Source organism: Rattus norvegicus, chromosome 18 (genome assembly GCF_021556685.1).
Source record: "Rattus norvegicus strain SHRSP/BbbUtx chromosome 18, alternate assembly SHRSP_T2T, whole genome shotgun sequence".
Taxonomy (NCBI): Eukaryota; Metazoa; Chordata; class Mammalia; order Rodentia; family Muridae; genus Rattus; species Rattus norvegicus.
In genome coordinates this window covers 80,109,965-80,135,266 of record NC_141551.1, presented here as the reverse complement: position 1 = coordinate 80,135,266, position 25,302 = coordinate 80,109,965, and the positions used below count along the sequence as shown (strand labels likewise).

Below are 25,302 nucleotides of genomic sequence, written 5' to 3'. Positions count from 1 at the left end.
CCCCTCCTCGTGGAACCTGCCTAGAGAAGAACTGCCTCTGTGCCTGGCATGGGAAGTGGGAGCCTTGCTCTGCAGACCAGGCCCCGTTACTAGCTATGAGACCCTGCCAGCCTAGACCTGGGCGCCTGCGTGGGCTTTCGGTTACTTCTGTCACAGAGCCACCTGCACAGGCTCCCGTCAAAGAACAGAAACAGAAAGCTACGGTGAGGACGATAGCCTTTCAGAAAGTCAGCCTTATCCCGCAAATTGCTGGTGGGCAGGATGAAGGCGTGGGGGCGGGGAAACAGCCTTGGCCTGCGGGCCTTCAGGATCATAGCTTCAGGGCCGGTGTAACTTCCGCCTATCCTCCATCCCCTAATGCCACAGCTCAGAGGAGGCAGGTTGCAGCCTGTGTGCACAGCCCTGAGAAGTTCATCCACAGGAGTTAGAGAGGCGATTCTCTGTATCAGAAAGGTAAAGAGAAAAGGTGAGGCTCTGTCGTTCTGTACAGTGTTTCAAACTCCGAATTTGGGCTGGAGAGATGGCTCAGTGGTTGAGAGCACCGACTGCTCTTCCAGAGGTCCTGAGTTCAATTCCCAGCAACCACATGGTGGCTCTCAACCATCTGTAATGGGATCTGATGCCCTCTTCTGGTGTGTATGAAGACAGCTACAGTGTGCCCATATACATGAAATAAATAAATCTTAAACAAAACTCCGAATTTTGTCTTTTTCTCCTAATAAACGACTAGCACACCTTCTAAATCTTCAAGACATCGTATCCTTCCTGAGTCCCCTTCCCTGTGATTGCAGAGTTTTGGGTCCCTGTTCTGAGCAGAAGTAAGAAGGTAAGCATAAGGGGTTGGGGATTTAGCTCAGTGATAGAGCGCTTGCCTAGCAAGCGCAAGGCCCTGGGTTCGGTCCCCAGCTCCAAAAAAATAAAATAAAATAAAATAAAATAAAATAAAAAAGAAGGTAAGTGTAAGGCTTGCTGGTTCCACTCTCATTTCGGGGGAGCAATGTACAGTTTGGCTGGCTTTGTGCAAGTCTGCCCTAGGAGAAGAGCGTCATCAAATATCCACAAGGAGCACGTGTACCACAGTGTAGGCTGATGCCCTGGGTCTTTGGTCCACACAAATGAGCCGAGTGCCACAGTTCTGCCTGTGGTCAGGGCCCACCCCAGCGCTCTACTTAAACTATCTCCATCACGGCAAGACACACTGCACACTGCAGACACTCGGTCCAGCTCAGAAGGAAGATGTGCCACAATGCACGGTAAAGTGCTCCCTAAAATTCCACAAAATGAAAAACATTAAAAGCTGCCTCCCCACACACTCCCCAAAGCAAATCATGTCCCCAAAGGATACCACGTTTTATTGCATTTAATTCCAGAAAAAAGTAACACTTCTTTGCCAGCTAGCTAGGCAAGACTCCTAGGGACACATTGAAAAGCCACCGTTCCACACAGGCTCCGAGTGCCCACCCACTTGCTCGCCTCTGGATGTTACACATGCATGCACTTCTGAGTGGACTCACATCGATTCATCCAGGAGCACAGAGTCACAGGCACAGTGACTGGTTCATGGATGTGTGCACAAGCCTAAAAGCATGCGCTCACACACACGTGCGCGCACGCGCGCGCACACACACACACACAGGAATGCTCATAATTATGAGAGCATGTGTAATCCCACACACAAGCCCATGTGTATTTACACACAACATACTCGTGTATATTCAATACACATTCATGTATCCAAACGTGCTCATATGCACTCACGGGTGCACACGTATGCACAGGTGCACACAATTATTTGCAAACACGTTCATCTCATGCCCACAGTCACTCTTCAGCTTGCTAGTGGCTAGCATGGAAGGGCAGCTTCCTCTTGTCTCTCATGGCAAGGTATGTACAGTCCGCAGAGGGTTGCACACTGGCAACTCTGATGAAACTCCTCTCTTTGGTCACTTCTGAAGGGGTGACAGGCCAGAGGTCGCCAGGAAACAAGATCAAACCAAGCCAGGCAGGGGCAAGAGAGGTCCGTGTCACAGCACACTTCAGAAGGGCTCTCCAACACCTCTGACAGCTCATTTGCATAGTGACTACTGGAGAAGTCGATTGAAAGTCACTTCCGTCCACTCTTGATGACCAAAGCAAGAAAAAGGCTACTTCTCCACCTCCTGCAGCTCTTTCAGAGTGGCCTGCAAGAGCCATCTAAGCTTCCAGAACACACTGGAGGAGGCTGTCCAGGAATTCCCAGAGGGGTCCCCGTGGTGAGCACACTCCTGAACGGCCTGCTGTAGCTGCAGCTGAAGCTGCGGGGAGATGGCGGGGCTCCTGTGTGATGAGGAGAACCAGTGTTGGAATATTTTATCACAGATGACCTGGGGGAGGGAGGAATGAGAGGTTAATTCAGGGAAGCAACTCACCTCCTGGGTCTCAAGGACACCCTTACCTTGAGGAAGCTCTACAGAGAGAATCATAACACCTACAGGAGTTTCCCTCTTAAACCTTCAGCCATGCAGCGCTGGGAACCACAGTACACCTGAAGAGCTCCTCAGACTCGGTCCACACACTACTTACTTATAGGTTTTAGGGTCCCCAGTGGGGAACATGACTGGGAGCTGCAGAGAACAGCGCTTAACTTTCCCTTCAGGCTTTCTGTCAGCCTCATTTCCCAGACACCTTCAGAGTCAAGTGTGCCTCAGAGATCCACACGCTGAAGGCTTCGTCACCAGCCTGTGGTGCTGTTGGAATGTGTTAGAGCTGTTAGGAGGTGTGAGTCAGTTAGGTCCTTGCTGTGTGCCTTGCAAAGCACGCTGGGATGGAGGAGATCTCCCTCTCCCTCTTTGCTTCCCTGCCACCATGAGGTAAACAGTTCTTCTTTGCCATACACCTGAGCCAGGATGCTGTGCCTCCCACTGGCACCAAACAAAGGATCAGGCTCACCAAAGGCTGACCCCAAACTTCCCTCATCATAAGCTGTTCGTATCGGGCGATTTATCACAGCGACTGAACTCTGACACACAAAGTGCATCTGACTTTCCGATAAAACGCCGCCTAGTGAACACGAGATCATGTGACAAGTGCTGACTTACAACCTGAACAGTTTTCACTCAGGGCTTTCTTTAGATTACATCCCAATGGAAGCTCACGTTCACTTCTGGAGCTGTATTCAAAGACAGTAGTCAGGCACGGGGATGAGTGTGTCCACAGCCACGCTAGAGCCACAATGTAATGTCATGATAAGGGTGGACAGTCCTCTAACTCCCTGGAGCTTCAGCTGGCACTTAATAGCATTTTAATGACTCTCCCCAATTGGTGAAAGCATATTATGGTTGAGTTTTAATTAACATCGTTTTAATTATGTCTTTCAATGGTGAGATGAGATATGAGATAATTTCCTAAATCCTTTGGCCCTTTGGGTTTCTCGTCTGTGTCTCATTACACCTGCCCTCTCCGGCCAGTTTTCTTTGGCTCAAGGTTCCACTTGCTTCTCAGTGAGTCTGTAAGAGCTGTGTGTGTGTGTGTGTGTGTGTGTGTGTGTGTGTGTGTGTGTGTGTGTGCGCGCACGCATATATGTGTATGTGTATATGTGTGTGTGCACATGCATGTTTGTGTAGGTCAGAGGACAACTTGCAGGAGTCAGTTCTCTCCACTGTTTGACTTCTAGGAATCAAAACCAAGGTGTTGAGTTTGGCCAGTGACTTAACCCACAAAGCCATTTTCACCAGACGTCAGTTTCTCAATGCAAAGACTTGCGGATGAGATCAAATATGGTTAAAAAAAAAAATCTTGTCTCTAGGACATGCATGGCTCTAGGACAGCAGAATCACAGATCCATCAAGGGGTAGCTCCTCATGGGAGGGGCTGGGATGGCACTCCGAAAGCCCACATCATCGGCTAGCCTTCTTAAAGACAAAACATCGGTGACCTTGGCACTTGACTCAGAAGTCTGTAGAACCTGTGGCGATGGAGCCAGCGTTGCCTGGCCTGGGCTAGAGCCACCTGAGGGATAGCTCTGTTTCGTGAGTCTCTCTTTCACGGCAAGAAAGCCCCACAGTGTGCTTTCCTGTGCACCTGGCTTAATCTGCTTCGCTTCAGCTCAGGAGTCCATCAGACCCTAGTGCAAAGCTCTTGGGAAGACGACTAGGAGAGGTGTGGCTGGGAGAGTGAACTGAATTAAGTGCAGGCCGACAGGAGCCGGATATAGATCTCTCCTGAGAGACACAGCCAGAATACAGCAAATACAGAGGTGAATGCCAGCAGCAAACCACTGAACTGAGAATAGGACCCCCGTTGAAGGAATCAGAGAAAGGACTGGAAGAGCTTGAAGGGGCTTGAGACCACATATGAACAACAATGCCAACCAACCAGAGCTTCCAGGGACTAAGCCACTACCTAAAGACTATACATGGACTGACCCTGGACTCTGACCTCATAGGTAGCATTGAATATCCTAGTAAGATCACCAGTGGAAGGGGAAGCCCTGGGTCCTGCTAAGACTGAACGTGATTGTTTGGGGGAGGGCAGCAATGGGGGGAGGATGGGGAGGGGAACACCCATAAAGAAGGGGATGGGCTAGGGGGATGTTGGCCCGTAAACTGGGAAAGGGAATAACACTCGAAATGTAAATAAGAAATACTCAAGTTAATAAAAAGAAAAAAAAGAAAAAAAAAGAAGTTTTAGGACAAGGGGACTTAGCTCTCAATGCTTTCTCTCCATATGAGGATTTACAGGAAGGCAGACACTTGCAGAAAGAACGGATCTCCTTAAGTACGAGGACAATTTGAGGACATGCCTCCTTATGAATCACGAAGGTGAGTGCGGCTGATCTGGCTGGCTAGGCAAGGGTCCCCTTCCTATTTCAGAATTCAGAGTGCTTACTGCTTCCTGCTCTAGACCTCCTAGAGAGAAGGAGGACCATTCTTTAGCCCAGGGCATGCAAGTAAATGCATTCCCCCAATAGAATCTCCAAACAAATTCTCAGAAGCAGCCTCAAGGGGAGGTTCAGGAAAGAGAGAAGAACCCACTGGGGGCTATGTTGGGACCTCCACTCATCAGATCCCGTTGGGCCACTTAGGCAACCACCACCCAGGTAGTAAGAAAAAAGTGTGGTGAAGTGTTGAGATAAAAACAAACAAACAAAAAAAAAAGCAGTGGATCTCACTAGTTCTGGCTCCAGGGGCCATAGAAACTAACACTAATTTACGTCACGCTGCCCTCAAGTACTTTCTGACCTGCTCACTCTCTGGGAGACATTTCAACACCGCACCCTGTCAGACAGCCCTGGCCCCACTCACAGCTCTAGTGGCTAGTTTCCACCACACCAGGCACACACATCCCAATTCTGTGGTGGGCCGGTTTGTCTGGCCATCAGGCACTCTCTTGAACTCAATTAAGTCCCCACATGAAAGAACACATCACACAATATCCTCTGATCCAATTGATAAGATATAATTTGACCATCTAGACAACACAAAATCCTGTACACACCCATCCCTTAAGAATAGTCATAACAACCTGTAGTATGTGCAGAGAGGAATCTTAACATCCACCACCATGTTCTCTCAGCTCCCTCCCCTCGCTCTGGCCTCCCCTCCTCTCTAAAACTTTTCTCCCGCCCATCCTTCTCTCTCATCCAATGACAGGCCTCCTTCTATCCTGTACGTACCTTCACCTGTATAATGACATCATCCTACAGTGAGGAACCCCTGCCCCCACCCTGGAGGATGCAATGAACCCAGAGGCATGCAGCCACCAACGCCATCATCCCCAGCCGTCTAGACTGCTCACCTGCAGGTTGCTGTTGACACGCTGGGCTCCACACTTGTTCACTCGCAGATCACACTTGGAGAAACAGTCGAAGAAATTGCAGTCTTCATCTCCCGTGCAGTTTTGCTCAAGGATCTCCCTCATTTTAGGCTCAAAAAAGGCCATGTCTACGTCAATAGCCACCACCTGAAATCAGAACAGCGGGGACAGCCATCGAATCAGAGCGTGGGCCCTGCAAGAGAACCCATTTATGGTTCCTTTTCCTGCCCTGATGTCAATGGGTCACAGGTGACTGGAGAAAGGTCCACCATGGGCTGTGACCACGGAGTCCACCTGTCCAGAGGAAATGCCCAGGTCCTCACCTTGTTCCCCCAGGGCATTTACAAATGCTTCCTTTGACACACGCTGTTGTCTTAAATCAAGTCCTAAAGTTTTACTGTAAAAAAAAAATCTGTTCATGTCACTAACTCAAGCCTAGGGTTGAGGACTGTAACCAGTCATAACACTTTCATCGTTGGGCCCTTTCTGGACATTAAAAGTAATGGAATACTTACAATACCTTAAAATGGATTTTCTTTCTGTTGCTTTCTTAAAGTTCACTTGTATCTGTACTTAGGTATATGTGTGTATTTGGGTGCACGTATGCCACAAGTGTGCAAATGCTTGTGAGGCTAAAGGACGATATTGGATCTCTGGCTGGGTTAGAGGTGGTTGTGAGCCATCCAACCTGGGTTCTGGAAATGAAAACCGGTCCTTCAGAAGAGCAGCTGGCACTCTTAACCACGGAGCCACCATCTCTTGAGCCCGTGCCTTCCATTTCCCTTTTGACTGTCTGTGACATTTGTCAACATAAGCAACAGAAATAATCAGAGAAGCTTTCTCAGAGAAATTCCTTGGGACTAGAATAGCAAAAGTGTGGCCGGGGTGAGACGCAGGTGCAGGTGAAATACAGGCTCATTGTTAGAGGTCAGGGGAAGGGGGTGGTTTTAAAGGCAAAAATCAGGGAGCGGAGCAGATAGCTTGGTTACTAAAGTGTGCTTGAAGACCTGAGTTCAATCCCTAAAACCCATGTTAAATGAAAAGAAAAGAAAAGAAAAGAAAAGAAAAGAAGAGAAAAGAAAAGTTGTAATTCCAGAGCTGTGGAAGCAAAAAACAATAGATCCCTGGGGTTTGAGAGTTAACCAGTTAAGCCTAATCTACTTGGTGAGGTCTAGGCTAGTAGAAATCCTGCTAATAATAATAATAATAATAATAATAATAATAACAACAACAACAACAACAACGATAATAATAATTTAAAGTTTCACAGCTCCTGAGGAATAACTCTGACCTCCATATATACACAAGCAGGCACACTCACTCTCTCTCTCTCTCTCTCTCTCTCTCTCTCTCTCACACACACACACACACACACACATACACACACACACACACACACACACACATTCGAGAGTGTGCAAACAACCCAATATACAAGACAAAAAAGACAAAAGTAAGGCGAGAAACACTGACTGACAGCAACCATGGCATCTGTCCAAGGATCAATGAACAGTAATGGGGCCGACGTCCTTGTGAACTCACAGAAGTGTGTTGTTCAAGGCTATGGTGGCTTCTGTGAAAGCCTGTAGATTTGACAGGATCCATGTGACAATATCAGGCTTCAGTTGCAGTGCCTTCCTCCACCCTTACCCCCTTGTTTATGTTTGTTGTGAGAATTCCATTTTGACCCTGCTAAGTTTCACATTTCTTCACAGCTACCCGGGTGAGGATAGCTAATGCTGGGAGGGATACATAATTGAGCCCCAAGACTATCAACAATCGCGGGCATCAACATACCAACCAGATGGGCCGTGGGGAAACGGCACTGAAATTAGGATCCGCATAAATAAGCCCTGATCCAAGGGCATCAACCACTAATTCCACTGTCAGAGTAAGAACTTGAGGACTGCGGGAATTGCAGATTTATCCTTCTGGCTTTCAACCAAATGGGCTTCGAAACCAGAAAAAGAATAGCTTATAAATTATGCAGATTTTCCTCCACCACCTGGATAAAAAAAAAGTGAGCTCAAATTTTTGAGAATTTGGAGTCTGCCCAAGTCCGCCAGCTGATAGCTTTAAGATAAGAAGTCATTTAAAATGTGACATCTTTGATGGAACTGGCTTCCTACAAGTCCTCGCAAGCCGTTGTGAAAATGTCAGGTCCCCCCACCCCCAACACAGTAGCATCTCGGGGTTCATTGCCTGGTGTCATTTGGCTTTGGAAGATGTTTTCTCGTTTCTACCTTTGTTTTCCTCTCTTCACTCAGGGTCAGGGGTTATCAGTAAAACAGCAGAAGGGACTTAAACTATTTTAAAACCAGCACAACAATGAGAGTAAAGTGCAGAGACCCTCTCCTTTCAGGATCTTTGCCTAACAATCAATTCAGTCCAGGCAAATAGGCTATTGCTGTCTGTTTGTCTTGAGGGAGTTAATTCTTTTTAGTTTTTTCATTTTATCTTTTTATTCAGTCACTGACAATTTCATGCATATGCTCTAAACATCTTGATCATATCTACTCCGAGTCTCCCTTCCTACATCCCCCACACACAGGCTAACATCATACCCGCCAACATGCCCCCTTCCTACACCCACCCACACACACACACACACACACACACACACACACCCCAACATGTCCCTTTCTTACACACACACACACACACACACCCCAACATGTCCCTTTCTACACCAACATGTTCCCTTTCTACATACACACACACACACACACCCCAACATGTTCCCTTTCTACACCAACATGTTCCCTTTCTACATACACACACACACACACACCCCAACATGTTCCCTTTCTACACCAACATGTTCCCTTTCTACATACACACACACACACATACACACACACACATACATGCCCACATGTACCCTTTCTACATCCCCACACACCTGCCAACATGTTCCTTTCCTACGTTCATACACACACACACATATACACACCAAAATTTCCCCCTTCCTACACACACACACACAACACACACACACACCCCAACAACAACAACATGTCCTCTTCTTACACACACACACACACACACACACACACATCCTCACACACACCTGTCCTCATCTCCCCTCCCTTCTCCTGTCTCCTTTTCTTGTTGCTATCTGCAGGGACTCCAGACACATCACAAAAACCTGGTAAGCAGCCTACAGGGAGCCACACCCCTAATCCCAATTAAAAGTGGGTGTCTGCTGATTTTTGTGTTTTGAAATGCTGAGGGTTGACCCCAGGGCTTTGCACATGCCAGGTAAGACTGTCCCTGAGCTACAGGGACATCCCCAGTCTATATAGCTTATCTGTCTTTCCTGCCACGTAATTTGGTCAAAATTAAGAACTAATCTTGCTGCTTGGTTAAAACCACTGAAAGTAAGAACTGGGAGCTGGAGCATGACTCGGTGAAGAGCACTCGTTGCTCTTTCAGAGAACCCAGGCTTGGTTCCTAGCGCCTACGTAGTGACTCACAACCATCTGTAAGTCCACGTCCAGGCAACCTGAAGCTTTCTTCTAACATCTATGGACACCAGGTACAAACATGTTCACACATACATGCAAGCAAAACACCCATGTACAATCAATCAATCAATCAATCAATCAATCAATTTAAGCCAGGTGGTAGTGGCACTGGCCTTTAACCCCAGCACTCAGAGGCAAAGGCAGGCGGATCTCTGAGTTCAAAGCCAGCCTAGACTACAGAGGGACTTCTATCTTGAACCTCCCCCAACCCCCTTACCACAAAACAAAAAAACAAACAGCTTGTAAGCGATATACAGACTCCATCAGGCAAAACACCCAGACACATGAAATGATAAAATAGTTTTAATCTTTTAAAATTAACGAGAGCTATGCTAATGAACCTGTCTTTATAACTTCTCTCTGATTTCTGGCACTTTCTCTGTGTTCCTCCTCAACCCTATTCATGACACTGTTCCTCTCATCTCCCAGTGAGAGATTCATTTTTAATTTATACTGCGTGCAGCCTAGAATAAATCGCAGCTCCTGGGTGCCTAAAATAAGAACAGCAACAAAACAATCCTTCACAATATTCCTCAGCATCGGGAGAATCACAGAACTTATCCTGCACAAAATGGCGTAGGTAGTGGTGTCTGCTGCTTGAACCTGGTCTGGGCACAGACTGGAAACACTGGCGATAATCCTCTCTTCACCACTGAGTGGGCTGTTTCTGGTCTCCCCACACTCTTCCACCCTCCCCCTCTAGAGCAGGAAGCGTCTCTCTTGCTTGAAAGGAGTCCTTGTGAGGTTTGGGGTCACCTTCCTTTCCCGAGCTGTCCACGTGTGCATACTTCATAAATCCTGAAGACCTGCACTGGGAGACTTGGAATCTTCTGTTCTTGTGCCTCATCTCTAAGAGCCCCTCCCTCTGCAGGGCAGGAGTCAGCCAGGGGTGAAGAATAGAGCCCACCTTTTGGAAGCAGGAGTGCAGTGGTTCAAAGGTGCCTTGTCTGTTAGCTCGTTTGTGTATGTATTTTTGAGACAGGATCTCATCATGCACCCCAGGCTGGCCTTGAACTCGCCACCCTCCTGCTTAGTCTTTCTGAGTATTGGATTGGCTCACAGTTGGCACCTTGACCTTGTCCAGAGTCTCCGATTCAATAGGTCTGAGGGCTGCAGTACGAAAATTTACATTGCTGGTAAACGGATGGTCAGATGGATGACCAGGTAAGGGCACTTGTCACCAAACCTGAGGACCTGAATCCAAACTACATAGTATTAAGGACAGAGCCCACTCCCATAAATTGATATCCAACCTCTCTGCATAGGCCGTGACATTTATGCCCCTCACCATACACACAGAATAAATAAGTAAATGTAACGAAGAATTTGCATTGCTAGCAAGCGCTCTAATGTTAAGGATAACCACTAATCCACCCTCGGGGAGGGGTCAACCCCTGGTGCTAGTGTGTGCCTCATGAGTGCCTCTGTCCCCTCCACTGTGGATCACAAACAGCCCTGATGTCTCTTGTGCAGGCCATCACAGCTGTTGAGAGCTCAAGGGGACAACGGCATGTCACGCCCAGAGGACAGCATTCCACACTGCACATCCCTAAGACTCATGTGATTATATCCCTGTCTCAGGTGGCTATGTCGTCAGGAGTCATAATGGCTATATCCATACCACAAGTAACTTTTCAGAGGTGGAAGGCAACTGCTCGCCTTTCTCCTGCATGATTCTGTTCACTACGTTGGGAAGCCTTACCTAGAGTGGTAACCCCCAGACAGCAACTGGCTGGATACTGTATTAGGGGGGCTTCATCTAAGAGACACTGGTGGACTCACAGCAAGGCATAATACAGTACTGAGAGCCCCGAGACCTTCCTCCCTAGTGTGCACACTCTGCTGGAGACCCCAGAACCTTCTAGAACCCACCAGAACTACCTCCACAACCACCTTTTCTCATTTAAAGCTGCACCCCCTGGGTCTTCATCCCCTCCAGGGCACCCACAGACTGGGCATCGGGAGGACGCAGTGAGCACAAGGACAAAAATTTGATTGCACACAAGGCTGGTGGCAAATTTAGTTCCCTAGACTCCAACCTGCTTTTAAAAGGCTAGGTCAGTGCAGTGCAGCCTGCCGTGAAGTCCCACGGTCTGGCCATAACTCACTGTTATCAATAATTATAACAATAACTCAATGTCCTAACCAGGATGAAGAGCTTATTCCTCTGCCATGAGTCAATCCCCAAAACGAGCAAGCCAGTTTGAGTAGCATTTGTAGCATAAGAACAAAGTTGCTGAGTGGCCAGAGTACAACCCTCCGATGCCTGTGATGTCACAGGTATCCTGTCACCTCTTCCTGTTGGGTGGCCCAGCACCTGACCATGAAGACAAGGAGACCAGGGGTAGGAAACACAGCACATTACTTTTAGCCAAGAGGTGAAGGGGTTGGATATTATCTTATAAAACATACCAGTCTCTCAGTCACTTCTTATCCACCACAGTTTATCTCTGGCACAGCTGCGAAGCCCCAGAATTGAGGATAAAAGGGTGCCTTCCATCTGCAAGAGCTGCGGGGTTAGACATTCCCCGCGTCTCCTTCCCTGTGAGCAAGCACTAGAACTCCACCTGTCTCTCTAAAAGTCTTACATGCAGGCTCGAACTGATTAGAATCTCTCCAGAAGAGGAATGGCGGCTGGCACTATTATCAGCGCACTGGCGCTGTGCACACAGAATGCCTGGCCTGGAAGTTCTCCTCCACACCATCTGCAGCCCAGCAAACCCATCCTCTGCAGACCACAGATCCTGTAGACCACTAACTAGCCATCACAGCTGCCCTCAAGGAAGTAAGACATGTCCCCCGCCCCTGCCTGTCTCTGCCTCCTGTGGGTTTCTTCTCTGGCCTGACCTCTCCTCTAGGAGCCAAAGAAGATGCATTTGTTTAAATCCTTTTGTCAACCTGGCAAGGAAGTGGTCTGGAACCGGAAACGCCCCGAGCCTCAAGGCTTCCCAAAGTTATACCCGCTACCTTCCGGAGGCCAAGAACCCACTTCCTCCCACAGAGACCAGAGTCTCTTCTCTTACCGCAAGCACGGCTGCCTGCTTCCACTCACCGTGAAGTCCCTCTTGATGGCAAAGTTCTCAGGTTTGACATCACAGAGGTGGAGGCGGTGGGAGAAGTCACTGTCGAAATGGCTCACCATGTCCAGGAAGCTGAGGGCGATGTGACTAATAGCCTGGGCTTGGCCGGCATCATCCAGTGGGAAGAGAGCCTTGTGGTGAGGGCTACCGGCGGCCAAATATTCCACTGCGTAAAAGTGACCACAGGATCCCAGCACCGGTAGGATGTGGCGGCTCAGATCTGGCAGCAGGCTGAAGTACACATATTCCTCCTGTTGGAGCAGTGACCACGCGCTGGCCAGCTCTTGGCGCCAGCCCGGACCTTGCCTGGCCGGCCACAGCGGGGCTATGCTGTTGTTGGGCAGCTCCAAGCCTAGCGTGTTCTTGACCTCCCCAGCCACCATCAGGAGCAGTTCAGCCTCAGGGATCGGGGCACCTGGCCCCGCTTCCTCCTCCAACAGATTGAGGGGCGGGAAGCTGGAGAAGGCCTCCCTCTTGGATTTGAGGACAACCGTCTGACCTCGCCACTGGGCCTGTAGCACCTTCTTACCCCGCTCATAATACAGGCAGCGTTGGTACAGCAGCTCCCCAGCCACACACAGGTCCTCGCACAGGGCGCCTGTGAGCCAGCCACCACGGTAGTCCCGGCACTGGAACAAAGGGAACAGAAGGTCAGAACAGGGCAGGGGTAGGGGGCAAAGGGCTTTGTAATTAGCTGAGGAGTGAAAATGCCCACAAGAGTGTTGGAGGCCACCCGGGAGGTAGATTCAGGTGATCACCTCGGCCTGTGAATTCCCCAGCCAACCCTTAGTGGAAACATTGATTAAATGTTGCAACTGCATAGAACATGTACTGACTGTTTCACACGTCATCCTTTATTATACAATGTAGCAATTACTTCCCTTGTGCCGGGCATCAGAGGAAACGCAGAGGTGATTCAAAACATAGGGAAAGGCTAATGCCGTGCAGACACTGGGCTGCTGTAGAAGGAACCAAAACCCTTGGGTTGATTTTTGGTTCTCAGGGAGGTTCCAGAACTGATCCCCCACATACAGAGGGGCAACCCAAACTTGGTGACAGTCTCATCAGGATTATGTCACTCAGTCTAGCCGAGGACGTGGCCTTCAAAACCACCCATCCAATGTCAAGAGCTCATCCTCTGCTGTCGAGCTGGATGCACCTGAGAACTTCTGAACCCTGGAAGAACGGACCCAGGCCACAACCCCTCAACTTTGACTCCACGTTGGAAGCTTATCCAGAGACTTTTAACATTCCCATACCGGGACAGTTAGGTCGGATGAGGCCTCAGAGCTTCATCTGCCCCTCAGAGTGACCATGGTGCTATCCCTTCCAAACACACTGCTGCTTGCTGTTTGCAAACACGAGGTGCTTGCATTCCTGGAGCCCTCAGGATGTCAGAGCTCCTGGCTCACAGAGTTGGTGTAAGGCACAGGGTGCAGTGTCTTGGGACACTGGGAAAGCATGGAGACAGTCTGCAATTGTAGCAACAGTGAAGACAGATCCCCAGAAGCCTTAGATGGGGTGTCACTTCTAAACACGATGGGGCTCCGGGATAGAACCACTCAGAGGGAGGGGGGAATCTGGTGACCTTCCCTACCATGACATAGATTCCTAGGAAGGCTATTCTGGCTGACCATCCACCAAGAAAGAGGAAGGCACACACAGGAGTAAAGGAAGAAGAAGAATCACAATTCTGTTCTTTCATTTTCACCATTTTTCATTAAGTCTAAATCTCTGGACTCACGTGTGCACAAGATGAGCGTAGTTTCTAAGCCTGAGCAGATGAGTCCCTCCATATTAGCAAATGCAAGCTGCTCTCCTCACCCCAGACTTCTACAACATATGAACCCACATCCTTACTCCTTACATGGTCCAATGACAGGAGTAAAATCTCAGTGTCTTTTCACCCTGTTTTGCTCATTGTAAGACACCTGGATGATCCACTGCAGATACTATGCCGTATGGTGCCCAGAACAAGCCACTGGATGAAGGGTCAAAAGCCTGAAGTCTGACTGGTGGGCTGCAATGTCACCAGTATGCCTCCTACCTGGTCAGGGCCTCCATCCCCCCTCTCTATCTTAGCTGTTCTGTCTTCCTCACCCAGTAACTGTGACTGAACAGCCTGGCCAGACACACGTGAGGGAGATACAAAGCAAGCCCAGGGCCAGGCTGACAAGATGACCTTTGAACCATGACCGGATACGTCAGCATGTTCTCTGCAAAGTCGGGCAGGGAGTTTCACCTTACTCAGCTTTATTGTTTCTGAGTTGATTATAAGATATGCCTTCAAGAAAACAAACTCCTAGTGCTTAGACTCAAATAATTTCAAACCCCAAAGCTGTCTGGAAACCACAAGCTTTCGTGACTCATTTGGCCACATGTGGTGCCAAGCAAGGCTGAAACGAGGGGCATTTACAGCCGCCGCTTGACTCTGACTGTGGACATCTAAGAATTCCTAATCTGCCCGGTGACTGGCACTGCCCTGCACGCAATATGCACACCGCACTTCCTCTGCACCGTGCAAAGATTCCAGGCGGCAAAGTAGTCAAGAAGACATCGTGGACGTCTATGAAGACCAAAGACAGGATGCTCAAAAGGCCTGTTCGCAAAGAGCATACCAGTGCTTGAAGGTGGTGCCTGGATTGTCTGACCACTTTTAAGACCCTGACTTCACAGCAGTCCCAGAACCTGAAGCCTCGGGTCCAAGCTGCCCCTCCCCACTGGCTTCCTGGTGACAGGTCTCTCCTGTTATGATGCCCTTTAGACCTCTGTGAAGCACGGAGCCGGAGGATCATACTAGTCAAACACCATGTGACAAGCCTTCTCAGAACCGAGCTCTGCAGAAAGGAAATGTGGGACCCAGAGCTGGAGAGGTGGCTCAGCAGCCCATCCTGCTGCTCTTGCACAGGATCTGAGTTCAGTTTCCAGAGCACACATGGCACCTCAGGGCCATGTGTTCCTCCAGAGGAGGGTCTCACACCCACTTCTGACTCAGACCCCGGGCACACACGTGGTACACATAAGTAAATGCTATGAAAGCTTCTATACATGAAACAAAGTACAAGTTTAAAATAGAAAGAAAGTGCTGGGCTTGATTTCCCAGCCAGAAAATAGCACCATAAGCCCAGCGTTGTGCTGCTGCTGCTGCTGCTGCTGCTGCTGCTGCTGCTGCTGCTGCTGCTGCTGCTGCTCCTGCTGCTGCTGCTGCTGCTACTGGTGATGGTGATGGTGATGGTGATGGTGGTGGTGATGATGCCACATCATCATTGATGATGATGATGGTGGGGATAGTGGTGGTGGTGGTGGTGATGGTGGTGGTGGTGGTTGTAGAGTATGTGTGTGTGTGTGTGTGTGTGTGTGTGTGTGTGTGTGTGTGTGTGTGTGTATGCCTCTGCATATTGAGGCCGGAGATCAACTGTGAGTTTCTTCCCATATTACTCTTTACCTTGCTTTTTGAGACAGGCTCTCTCAATGAACTGAAAACTCATTGTTTTGGATACACCCATTGGCCAGTGATTCCAGGCTCTGCCTGTCTCTGCCCTGCCCCCTTGCTGGGGTTTCAAGTGTACGCCACCATGCCTGACTCTCAGTGAGGATCTAAGCTCAGGTTGCTATGCTTGTACAATAAGAACTTCACATTTTCTGAGACATTTTCCCGGCCTCCTTGGGCTGGATTTTTTATGTCTAGAAAAGCAACGGCCATAAGGAAACTGTATAAACCTACTCAGGTGAAATTGTTTTAAATGACCTTGCTTCAAGTTGTGCTCCCACGCTGTGGTGTTCTCAGGACTTGAGAGAATGTGGAGGAACTGTTGTCTTTTGACCTTAGCTCTGGGACCCCTCTCCAAGGCACAGGGGCAGGAAGTGAGCTTGGGAAGGTGGTGTCAGTCGCTCTTTGCTCTTGTGCTCCCACGGCACATACGGATCAGCCAGTCAGGCTTCTCAGAGGCCTTCCCACATAGTCTTGGGAAGGGTAGGTACTGAGACAAGCAGTAAGTGCAGAGACGTGGTCATACAACGCGGTACGTGTCATTCACTCATGTCACCCACTGTCTGCCTCTGGGTTTCCCCGACGTTGTCTTGTGTTTACAGTTTCACGTCTCTAGAGTAAACCCGATAAGAAAATGTGACACTTCCTCGAGATCCTTTTAAATTAAACAAGAGAATCTTTGTGATACCCAAAAGGGCCTTGGATCAACTCCACAAGCATTTCTCTAATGTTACTGCATTAGTAATTAAATTGAAAATGCTCTTGCATGGGGTGCGGGGCAGAACTGAAAATGAAGGAGTGCGTGTGTGGTGTGGGGAAGAGACAGAACTGTGTAATCTCACGGTGCTGCAAAGGGAGAAAGGAGCCAGGCCCTGATGAAGCCTAGAGAAGATGCCCTGGAGACCAGGTCACAAGCTGGGCCCTGCCTATGTCCCCAGTCAGCCACAGAGCTGTTCTCCTTTGCTTAGGAGTCAAAGTAAGTGTGTGTAGCAGGGAGAGCTGACCCTACTCCTCTAAATGTGACTGTCACTGCCACAGTCATGGGTTACACCTGCAGATTCCAGAGCCAGTGAATCCCATCAAGGCTGGTCTAGAACAAGGCCCCGAGGCTTAGTCCCCATCTTGACACAGATTAACACAGACAACAACAGTTAACCTGTTGGTAAGTGAGGACTCATGGGGCTGCCTTTCCACTGCAGCTCCTAGGCTTAGCGCACAGAAGAAACAACAGCTTCCCAGGCTCCTGACTAACACTGGAGCACAGCATGGGCAGGACCAGAACATGACACAGTTTAGTTTTGGGTCATGCTGGGTTTGCCTCTGGGCATGCAGGATGAGAGAAACTGTCCAGTGTCACAGGAGACATCACAAGAGCTGACAAGTCAGAGGCACAGTCCCTAGCATACATTTCTGGGCAATGTAAGCTCCCCTCTCCAGCTTCCCAGGCCCAGTTCTGAGAGAGTGGGGTCAGGGCTTCTTGGAGGACATGGTCTGACCTCAGTGCTACCAGTGAAGGGAGCCTCATCATCGGGCAATGAAACAGAGGGTTGTTCTGTCACAGCAAGCTATGCAGAGGCCCAGCCCAAATTTTGACGAAGCACAAGTGACCAGAGAATCAGAAAGGGTACTTCAGAATGGAGAGCAATTAAAACCTGGGCCTCAGGCCAGACTGGAATAGTCTATCAAAAATACGATTCCAGGGCTTGGATGATGGCTTGGTGGGTAAAGTGCTTATTGCACAACTGTGAGGACCTGCAGGTGTGTCAGCACTAGTCTGTAATCCCAGTGCTCCTGTGGCAAGATTGGGGAGGGAGCAGAAACCAGAGACTCTCTGGTATACAGGATGGTAAACACCAAAGAGACCCTGTTTCTAAACGAAGTAGAAAGTAAGGATCAACACCCAAGGCTGCACTCTGATCTCCATATGTGCTCTGTAGGATGTATGTACATATTTCCAGGTGTGCATGCATACACACACACGCGTGCGCGCACACACACACACACACATGCACGCACGCACGCACGCACGCACGCACACACACACACTCACACGCACACTCTAAAAATTTCTATTTCAAGCACTGGGGACACTGGGGCAGAAGGAGGGCCATAAATTTGAGACCCGCCTTTCTGTAGAGTGAAACACTGTCTCAAACAAACCCCACTCAAAACAGTCATTCTTCTGTCCCATCTCACTGACATGCTTCCCAACCTGTCAAATTCCCGAGAAAGCTTCCCCCACTCCTGGGTGTATCCTTGGATTCTCTCTCTCCCTCTGTCCCTCCCTCCCTCTCGCTTTCACCCCCCCCCCACTTGACAGCCCTGTGAGAACTGTCTGTGTTGGGTCCACCAACATATTGCTTTATATACAAATCTGTTTCACCAATGAAATAAAACAAAAATTGTTGAAATGCCCAGGAAATTCATCCCAGCAAATTTGGAGGGCAATTTCCAAACAGGAGTCAGGGAATGCTTAGAACAATGGTGTCACTACTAAATTTGTATCAGTCCTAGGGGGTTGGTGGGTTTGTAAAATGTAAGCTCTTTCTGGGGATCAACAGGTTGGCTTCTTGCTGGGAAGTCTAGTGTCAAAAAGGCCAGGATGTAAAGTGGGGTGACCAAAGGCCCCCAAGTCTGCTGACCATCACAACTGCTCAGCGGCCCGAGAGAGAAATTCACCTAAGAATGTGCACTCAGAAGCAAGCTCGTGGGTGAGCGCTGTTGTTACTTTGTGTCCGGGTGCTCTGCTACTTATCCTACCTATCTTCTTTAGGCGCAGAGCTCTCTCCTGTGGCTGGCTGGTTACCAGTACTAAACTCCTCCCTCTCTCCGGAGCTTGGCATGTCTGTGCCTGATGAATAAAGAGTCCAGCAAACAGGAAACCAGTAAACTCAACATAAAATTGCAAGTTTAAAGGGTAATCTGGAAACTTTCATTATGTGAGTGCTAAAGGCTGAGTTATTTGATTAGCAGCATAACCTATTGCTTCAGCAAAAGATGTTCTTTAAGTCTGTATTTAAAATCGGACTTTTCTCTCCTCCTCCTCAGCAGGATTACGAGCATCTGCAACCGTACCTGACTTTTTAAGTGGGTTCTGGGGACGGAACTCAGATCCTCACACTTTCAAGGAAAGTGTTTTACCAACTGAGCTAGCTCCCTGAATCCTCTGCTAGCACAGTTCAGTATTAATAAAATTCATAGTGAATCTGTGTTGCATGTGGACGTACACACACACACACATACACACACACGTACACACACATACACACACATACATACACACACATACACACACATACATACACACACATACACACACATACACACATACACAAACATACACACACATACACACACATACATACACACACATACACACACACACACACCATCACATACCTCTCGCCCTTTCCTCCCCCTCTAATTCCTCCCATGTCCCCTTTCCAAATTCATGAACTCTCCTTTCAACATAGATTACATAGATATACATGTGTGTTTATTACATATATATAGACAACGTACATATGTATATATACCTGGACATGTGTACCTATCCAGGGCAGACCATTTGAGACTGGATCACCTAGGAGACTGATGTTAAAGAAGCACTAAGTTCCTACATAAGAAGCATTCAGATTTCATGAGAACAGTTCTTCTCCAGGAAATCACACAATGTCTTGCAGGATCTCAGCAAGCCTCGAAGCATCGCCCCATCATGCAACCCTCTTCTACAAGTGTGGCAAAGACTGTTTGCAGGAAGGGTCTGCTCGCAATGAACTCTTTCAGGGCAGAGGCCCAGGCTGCTGTGTTCCCTGAGGCCTGTGCAGCCTCTATTATCACACACACACACACACACACACACACACGCACACACACACACGGGGGGGGGGGGGAATCTGCCCTGGTTTTGGGTTTTTTTTTTTGTTTTTTTTTGTTTTGTTTTTTTTTTAAAAAACAAAAACACAAACAGAATCTTCAATGTAGGCAAGAGTGCTAAATTCCATAGCACCTAAGCGGTCCGAGGTAGTAAAGCTTTCTGAATATCGCAGCCTATGGGAAGATGGTGTGGAGGATGTGGAGTCCCCTAAGCTGGTGTCCAGGGTTTGCAGTGTAGAGGCTTTCAACTCAAGGTCTCTACTGTCTAAGGCCCCAAGTAGAGTCTTGAATCCTCAACACATTAACTTTATTAAGCAGGACAATGGGCTTAAATGCTCCGATCTGCAAGAACAGCAATCTTGCCGTTAGAGTTTGTTGAGGGGAGTAAGTGAAATAGCGCAGTCTGTACTTCTGCCTATGCTACTGGATAGCATGGACATCAACAGACACTGATCTGCCTGGAGAAGCAAGGGGTGTTGGGGTGTCAGTGTTAATGCTCCCCAGCCACTCCTCAGCCCAGCAGAGCCTCAACACATAGCTCCCCAGAGAAATAAAACCCTAGCAACCTCACAGCCAACCCAGAAGTGCCCCTTCTGTGGATGCTATGCAGCTGATAAGTCACACAAAAGGAGCAGGAAAACAGGGAATCCAAAGGACCCAGGGATTGAAGCCTTCAAACCAAGTCTAGCTGGCCTTCTAAGCAACTCCTGTCTTTGCAAATGTTGGAAACCCCCGGGGACTTACAGACCCCCACCCCATCCTCCAGCCAGCTCTTTTACCATGCGGTTGCTATATTCTGCAGGTAAGTTTCCCCCCACTACCAGCAAAGCCACCTGACACTCTGGGGCCTGGGAACATAGACCCCGCCAGCATGGGAGACTCACCAGGACTCTTGGCTCTGCCAGAGAGAACCTCCCTTTGGCTCTAATTTCTTATGTGCACTGGGTACTCAGAGTGAAAGCTAATGAGAGTCTGGAGGCCAGTCAGAAAAATAACAACCGCTTTTATTATGTAGGATGAAAGCCAGGCAAAATGCAAAGTGCCGGGGAAGCCAGGACACAGAGGCGCGATTCAGAGCCAGTCCTCAGAAGCCACAATGCCAACCTCTGCTTGGCAGCTGCCTGGCTGGAACTGCGTCTTGGTCTGCCCTGATTTAAGGTCTTGGGTAAAGTGAGTCAGGGTGCTTTTTCAGTTTTACCTCAGTAAACACAGAATGAGAGCACCAGGAAAGGCCATGGGAAGGTAAAGAGAGACGCTTGCTTCGGTGAAGAACTCACACAGCAGTTCACCTGACACTTCAACACACAAACTCTGGGAAAATGGTTTTGGGAATTTGGCGAGAGTTAAGACTGAGAGCCATAAAGGACAGAATCAATCTTTTCAGCTCTCTGTCAAAGTAAAAATGATCCCATATGGCTTTGTTGAAGATGTATTGGTAAAGCTTCTAAACAGAATTGGTTTTAATTTACAGTCTGGAATGCTGGGAAAGTTATGACCACCAATTACTTAAATCCTATCAGGCAATTTAATTTCCATTAGGCTTGTCTCAGCGTGACCAAAGGTAAATAAACAAACAATGGGCTTTGTCTCCTACTCTAATCTACAAGATTATATTAAGTTTGTAAATGGGACCTGGACCTTACCCAAACTATTAAATTTTGTTGTCTTAGTCAGCGAGCTTCACCAAAATAAAAGGGAGTTTTATTTTGGGGGAGTTTTAGATGCCTACTGGGGAAATTAGTGTTCCCATCTGCAAGAACAGCAAATGCTGCTAGAGTTTAAATCTTGCGATTTAAAACTTGGTGAGGCTTCAGGTGAGTGGTGAGCAGTAGATAGGACCTGTGTGTCCCTGTGCGGAGGAAGCAAGTTAACAAGGTGACAGGAGCAACATTTAGTTAGAAAACATACTTTGGTGGCTTAATTTTTCCTAACTCCTTGAAAGAGTGAGAGAAGGAAGGAGGAAGGAAGGGGGAAGGGAGGGAGAAGGGAGGGAGGGAGGAGAAGGAGGAGGAGGGGGGGGAGGGAAAAGGAAGGAGGCAGTAGTAGAGATGGTGAAGGAGAGGCAGCAGGAGGAGGAACAATCAATGTTTAATACTTAATCTGTTGCGAATTTCTCACAGTCTGAAAACAAAACAAACAAACCAACAAAAACAACACCTTTTTAAGCAAGTGAACTGACACACCCCCACCCCCACCCCACCGAGAGTTTCTTGGCGGTTTCAAACCAAATACTCTGGTAGTCTAGGAAGTGAACAATCGCGGTGTGGGGCAGCAAATGCAGTCTGCTTTCTTCTCCTTTCCTGAGGTCGGAGATGCCTCCCTATACTCAACTCTCTCCTAAGCACTAATTCCTAAGCAGAATCCAAAAAACAAAAACAAACAAACAAACGAAAAAACCAAAACGAGCATTTTACTTCATGGTGGAAAGACCAGACCATTCAGCAGCCCCCTGATGTGATGTTTCTTTGTATCAACAGTAGCCGGGACAAGTTAAGGAGCAGCCCAGTAAAAATCCTGACTTTCCCCCTTTAAGGGACCACAGCAGAGCACGGAACAGGGTCGACCAGGCTGGCTTCATGGGGCGTTGTGCTCCTTAGAAGGTGTCTGCCTCAGTACCTCTGGACCCACACAGCCAAAGGCCTTGTCTTTAGGTCACCAGGAGGAGGAGACCAAGCAACAATCAAACAATGGGGTTTGATCAGGTGGGGGTGATCTGGCAGCCCCATGGGATCTCTGAGAACGGTGGCTTAAGGAGCGAGATGGCCTAGGAAAGAGGTGTATCCTCCAAACCTGGCCACCTGAATGGATGTAAGCACCACAATGGCCCTGCAAACTTTGCGGCAGGAATACTGTCCTGGGACGCAAGGCTAATTTTGGAGGAAAAGGGATGGATGCCCGGGATCGCCCATAGCGAACTCCTAGCTCTTTCCCTGGATATTTCATAAGCACATAGAACCTCCCCCAACTCCCCTATCCCAGGATGGAGTGGTCGCTACGACGTTGTAGCATCGCAGGTGGTGTGGACACCGAGGACCTTGAGAAGGGGTCTGGGAACCCGACCCGGACGCGCGGCACTGGGCAATGCGGCGGCGGGACCTACCAGCGCCGCCAGGATGCGCCGGCTCTTCTCGTCCGTGCAGCGCTCTGAGAGGACGCTCGGGTGTGCGCGGAGCAGCAGCGCGGCTGCCAGCACCCAGCCCGCGGTCCACGCGGCGAAGGCGAGGAGCGCGCCTCGCCGCCAGCGCCCGTACCGTGCAACCCGGCCCCGCACGCCCACCGCTCGCGCCATCGCGGTCCCTGCGCTCGGGTCGCCGCTCCGCAGCTCCAGAGGCGGGGAGGGGGAGGGGCGGCGGGAGGGGAAACTGGCCTAGGGCGCCGCGTAAGAGTCCCAGCACTGCGTGGGGATCCGCCGCTCCCGGTTTCGGCCACCTACCCACCCTGGACACCTTCACACTTTCTTTTCCACTTTTCTTCCCCAAGACTAAGCCTCTCTCTCACTTCTCCGCAGGGCCTCACCCCTTCCCTCGTTCTGAGACTACTGCCCTCTGTCCAGCCACTATACTTGCCCCTTTCCAGGATCCCACCCGACCCCCTCCAACCTCCAAGCTGCGGCTCTCTCCTCACCCTCATCATCTCCACCAAGTCTGACCTTAGCTTCGGATCCCTCCCCGCTTCCCCGGGTGACATCTCTAGGTTTGGAGAGAAGAAATGGAGGTAGTGAGGGACCATCTGGAATACCTCGACTGCCCCTTCCCAAGAGCGCGGGGCCACACTGCAGCCTCCCGGACTGCACAGGAATTGAGAGTTCCTTGCGGGAGTAAAGAGAGATGAGGTGTCAGCGCTAACACGGCCACGACAATGGTTCACCCCTGACTTTTCATTTGCTTGGGTCTTTTTAGGGCCACTCTGTCCAGTCTATTCTCTAGCAAAGAGAATGGCAGTCCTGAGAGGTATTGTCACTTTGAAGGGCACTAAAAGAGACAGGGCCTCTGGCTCAGGCATTCACCAGACAAAAACGCAGCAGGGTTGCTGCAAACCCCATCCCAGACGCCCTCCCTCTGCCCTGTGCTCTACCTTCTCAAGCTCCCTTTCTCACCCTGATTAAGCTGTTCTCTAATAACCTCTAGGGAACTGGTGTCCTAACTTAGTCTATTCTTCAAGTCTCTGGTTCTGGGATTGCTTCCTCCCAGAATTTTAGAACAAATGGAACGCTCAGAATGAGTTGTAAGACTCACAGGAAGTTCCCAAAAACTTACAAGACTCGGGAGGCGCCTTCCTGTGGCCCTGGACCGAGTAAACAACTGCAGGCACAGAGGAGAATAAGATACAGTTTAACTTTTAAAATGTATCCTGTAGTTTTGTGATATTATAATTTTGTCTTTTCCCCTTCCTTTTCCTCCCTCCAAACCCTTCCACATACCCTTCCCTACTCTCAAACATATGGCCGACACACACACACACACACACACACACACACACAATTTCTAAATACCCTGCTCATTCTGTATAATGTTACTTATCTGTCTGTTTTCATGCTTATTTCCTATCAGATAGCCAATTGGTGTGTTCTTTCCTGGGAAAGACTATTTCAAACACTATTTATTTCAATCTCTCTTTTTTTAACCAAGGAATAAAATGGGTCATGGAGGCACATTGTTAATCCCAGTACTCAGGAGGCAGAGTCAAACAAATCTCTGTGAGTTCAAGGCCAGCCTGGTCTGCACAGCAAGTCCAAGACAACCAAGGCTGTATAGTGAAACCTATCTTAGCAAACCAACCAACCCAGGGAAAGTGGGAAGCAAACCTTGAGGTTAAAATTAATATTAGGATTCAGTTTGACTTTGTGACTTTTAGACTACATGACTAAGCAAACTCCCCTTGGCGTTTTATACAAAACAAAAAACAAGAAAGGTAACTCCATAACCAAGGGCTCCATTTAACGTTGTTTGAATGCAGAAGTTAGAGCATTCTCTGGACCCCTGGACATGCCCAGAACTGCACTGCTCTTGTTGTGTGCTTTGCCTTCTCACAAAGCCAGATAGAGTGAAGTCCATCAGAGCTCAGTTCACTGTGCCCTTAGCCTGAGAGTGTGGAAAGGGACACCTGATTATATTCAATTCAAATGACGGGTAGTTCCGATAAGGACAGGCGGCAGATGCCTATGGGTCATAAATAAGTGTACAGTATAAGCAGACAAGGTGTAGAGGGGTCAAAGCAACTTGATTTAAACATGTTAAAACTCCTTAAACTGTGAAATCTCAGCTACTGTGTTGAAGGCTGTGCCCCTAGCTGATAGCTTCTTACCATTGAGAAGAGATTAGGTCGAAAGGGCTCTGAGCTAATCCATTGATTCCTGACTCCCATACCACACTGGATTCATAACACTGAGAAATGGGACAAAGACTCTTCCTACCACCATAGCAAACTTCCTTTATGCAGATCTTCATGAACTTGTTTTCCTTTGCCTTGAAGGAAATGTAAATTTAGCTCTGAATCACCACTGAGTCAAAAGTCCTGTGAGCAAACAAGAGGTAAG

The 25,302-nt window shown here is 48.8% G+C and overlaps 1 protein-coding gene across 1 annotated transcript; it reads right to left on the bottom strand.

Annotated features, from left to right (window-relative positions):
* Positions 1-1,337: 1,337 nt before the first annotated feature.
* Dipk1c (divergent protein kinase domain 1C) lies at positions 1,338-23,084 on the bottom strand. The gene is given in 4 exon segments (NM_001432480.1): positions 1,338-2,363; positions 5,776-5,940; positions 12,373-13,029; positions 22,867-23,084. Coding segments are annotated over 4 exon segments (1,230 nt in total). The 5' UTR covers positions 23,056-23,084; the 3' UTR covers positions 1,338-2,144.
* Between the last annotated feature and the right edge of the window lie 2,218 nt (positions 23,085-25,302).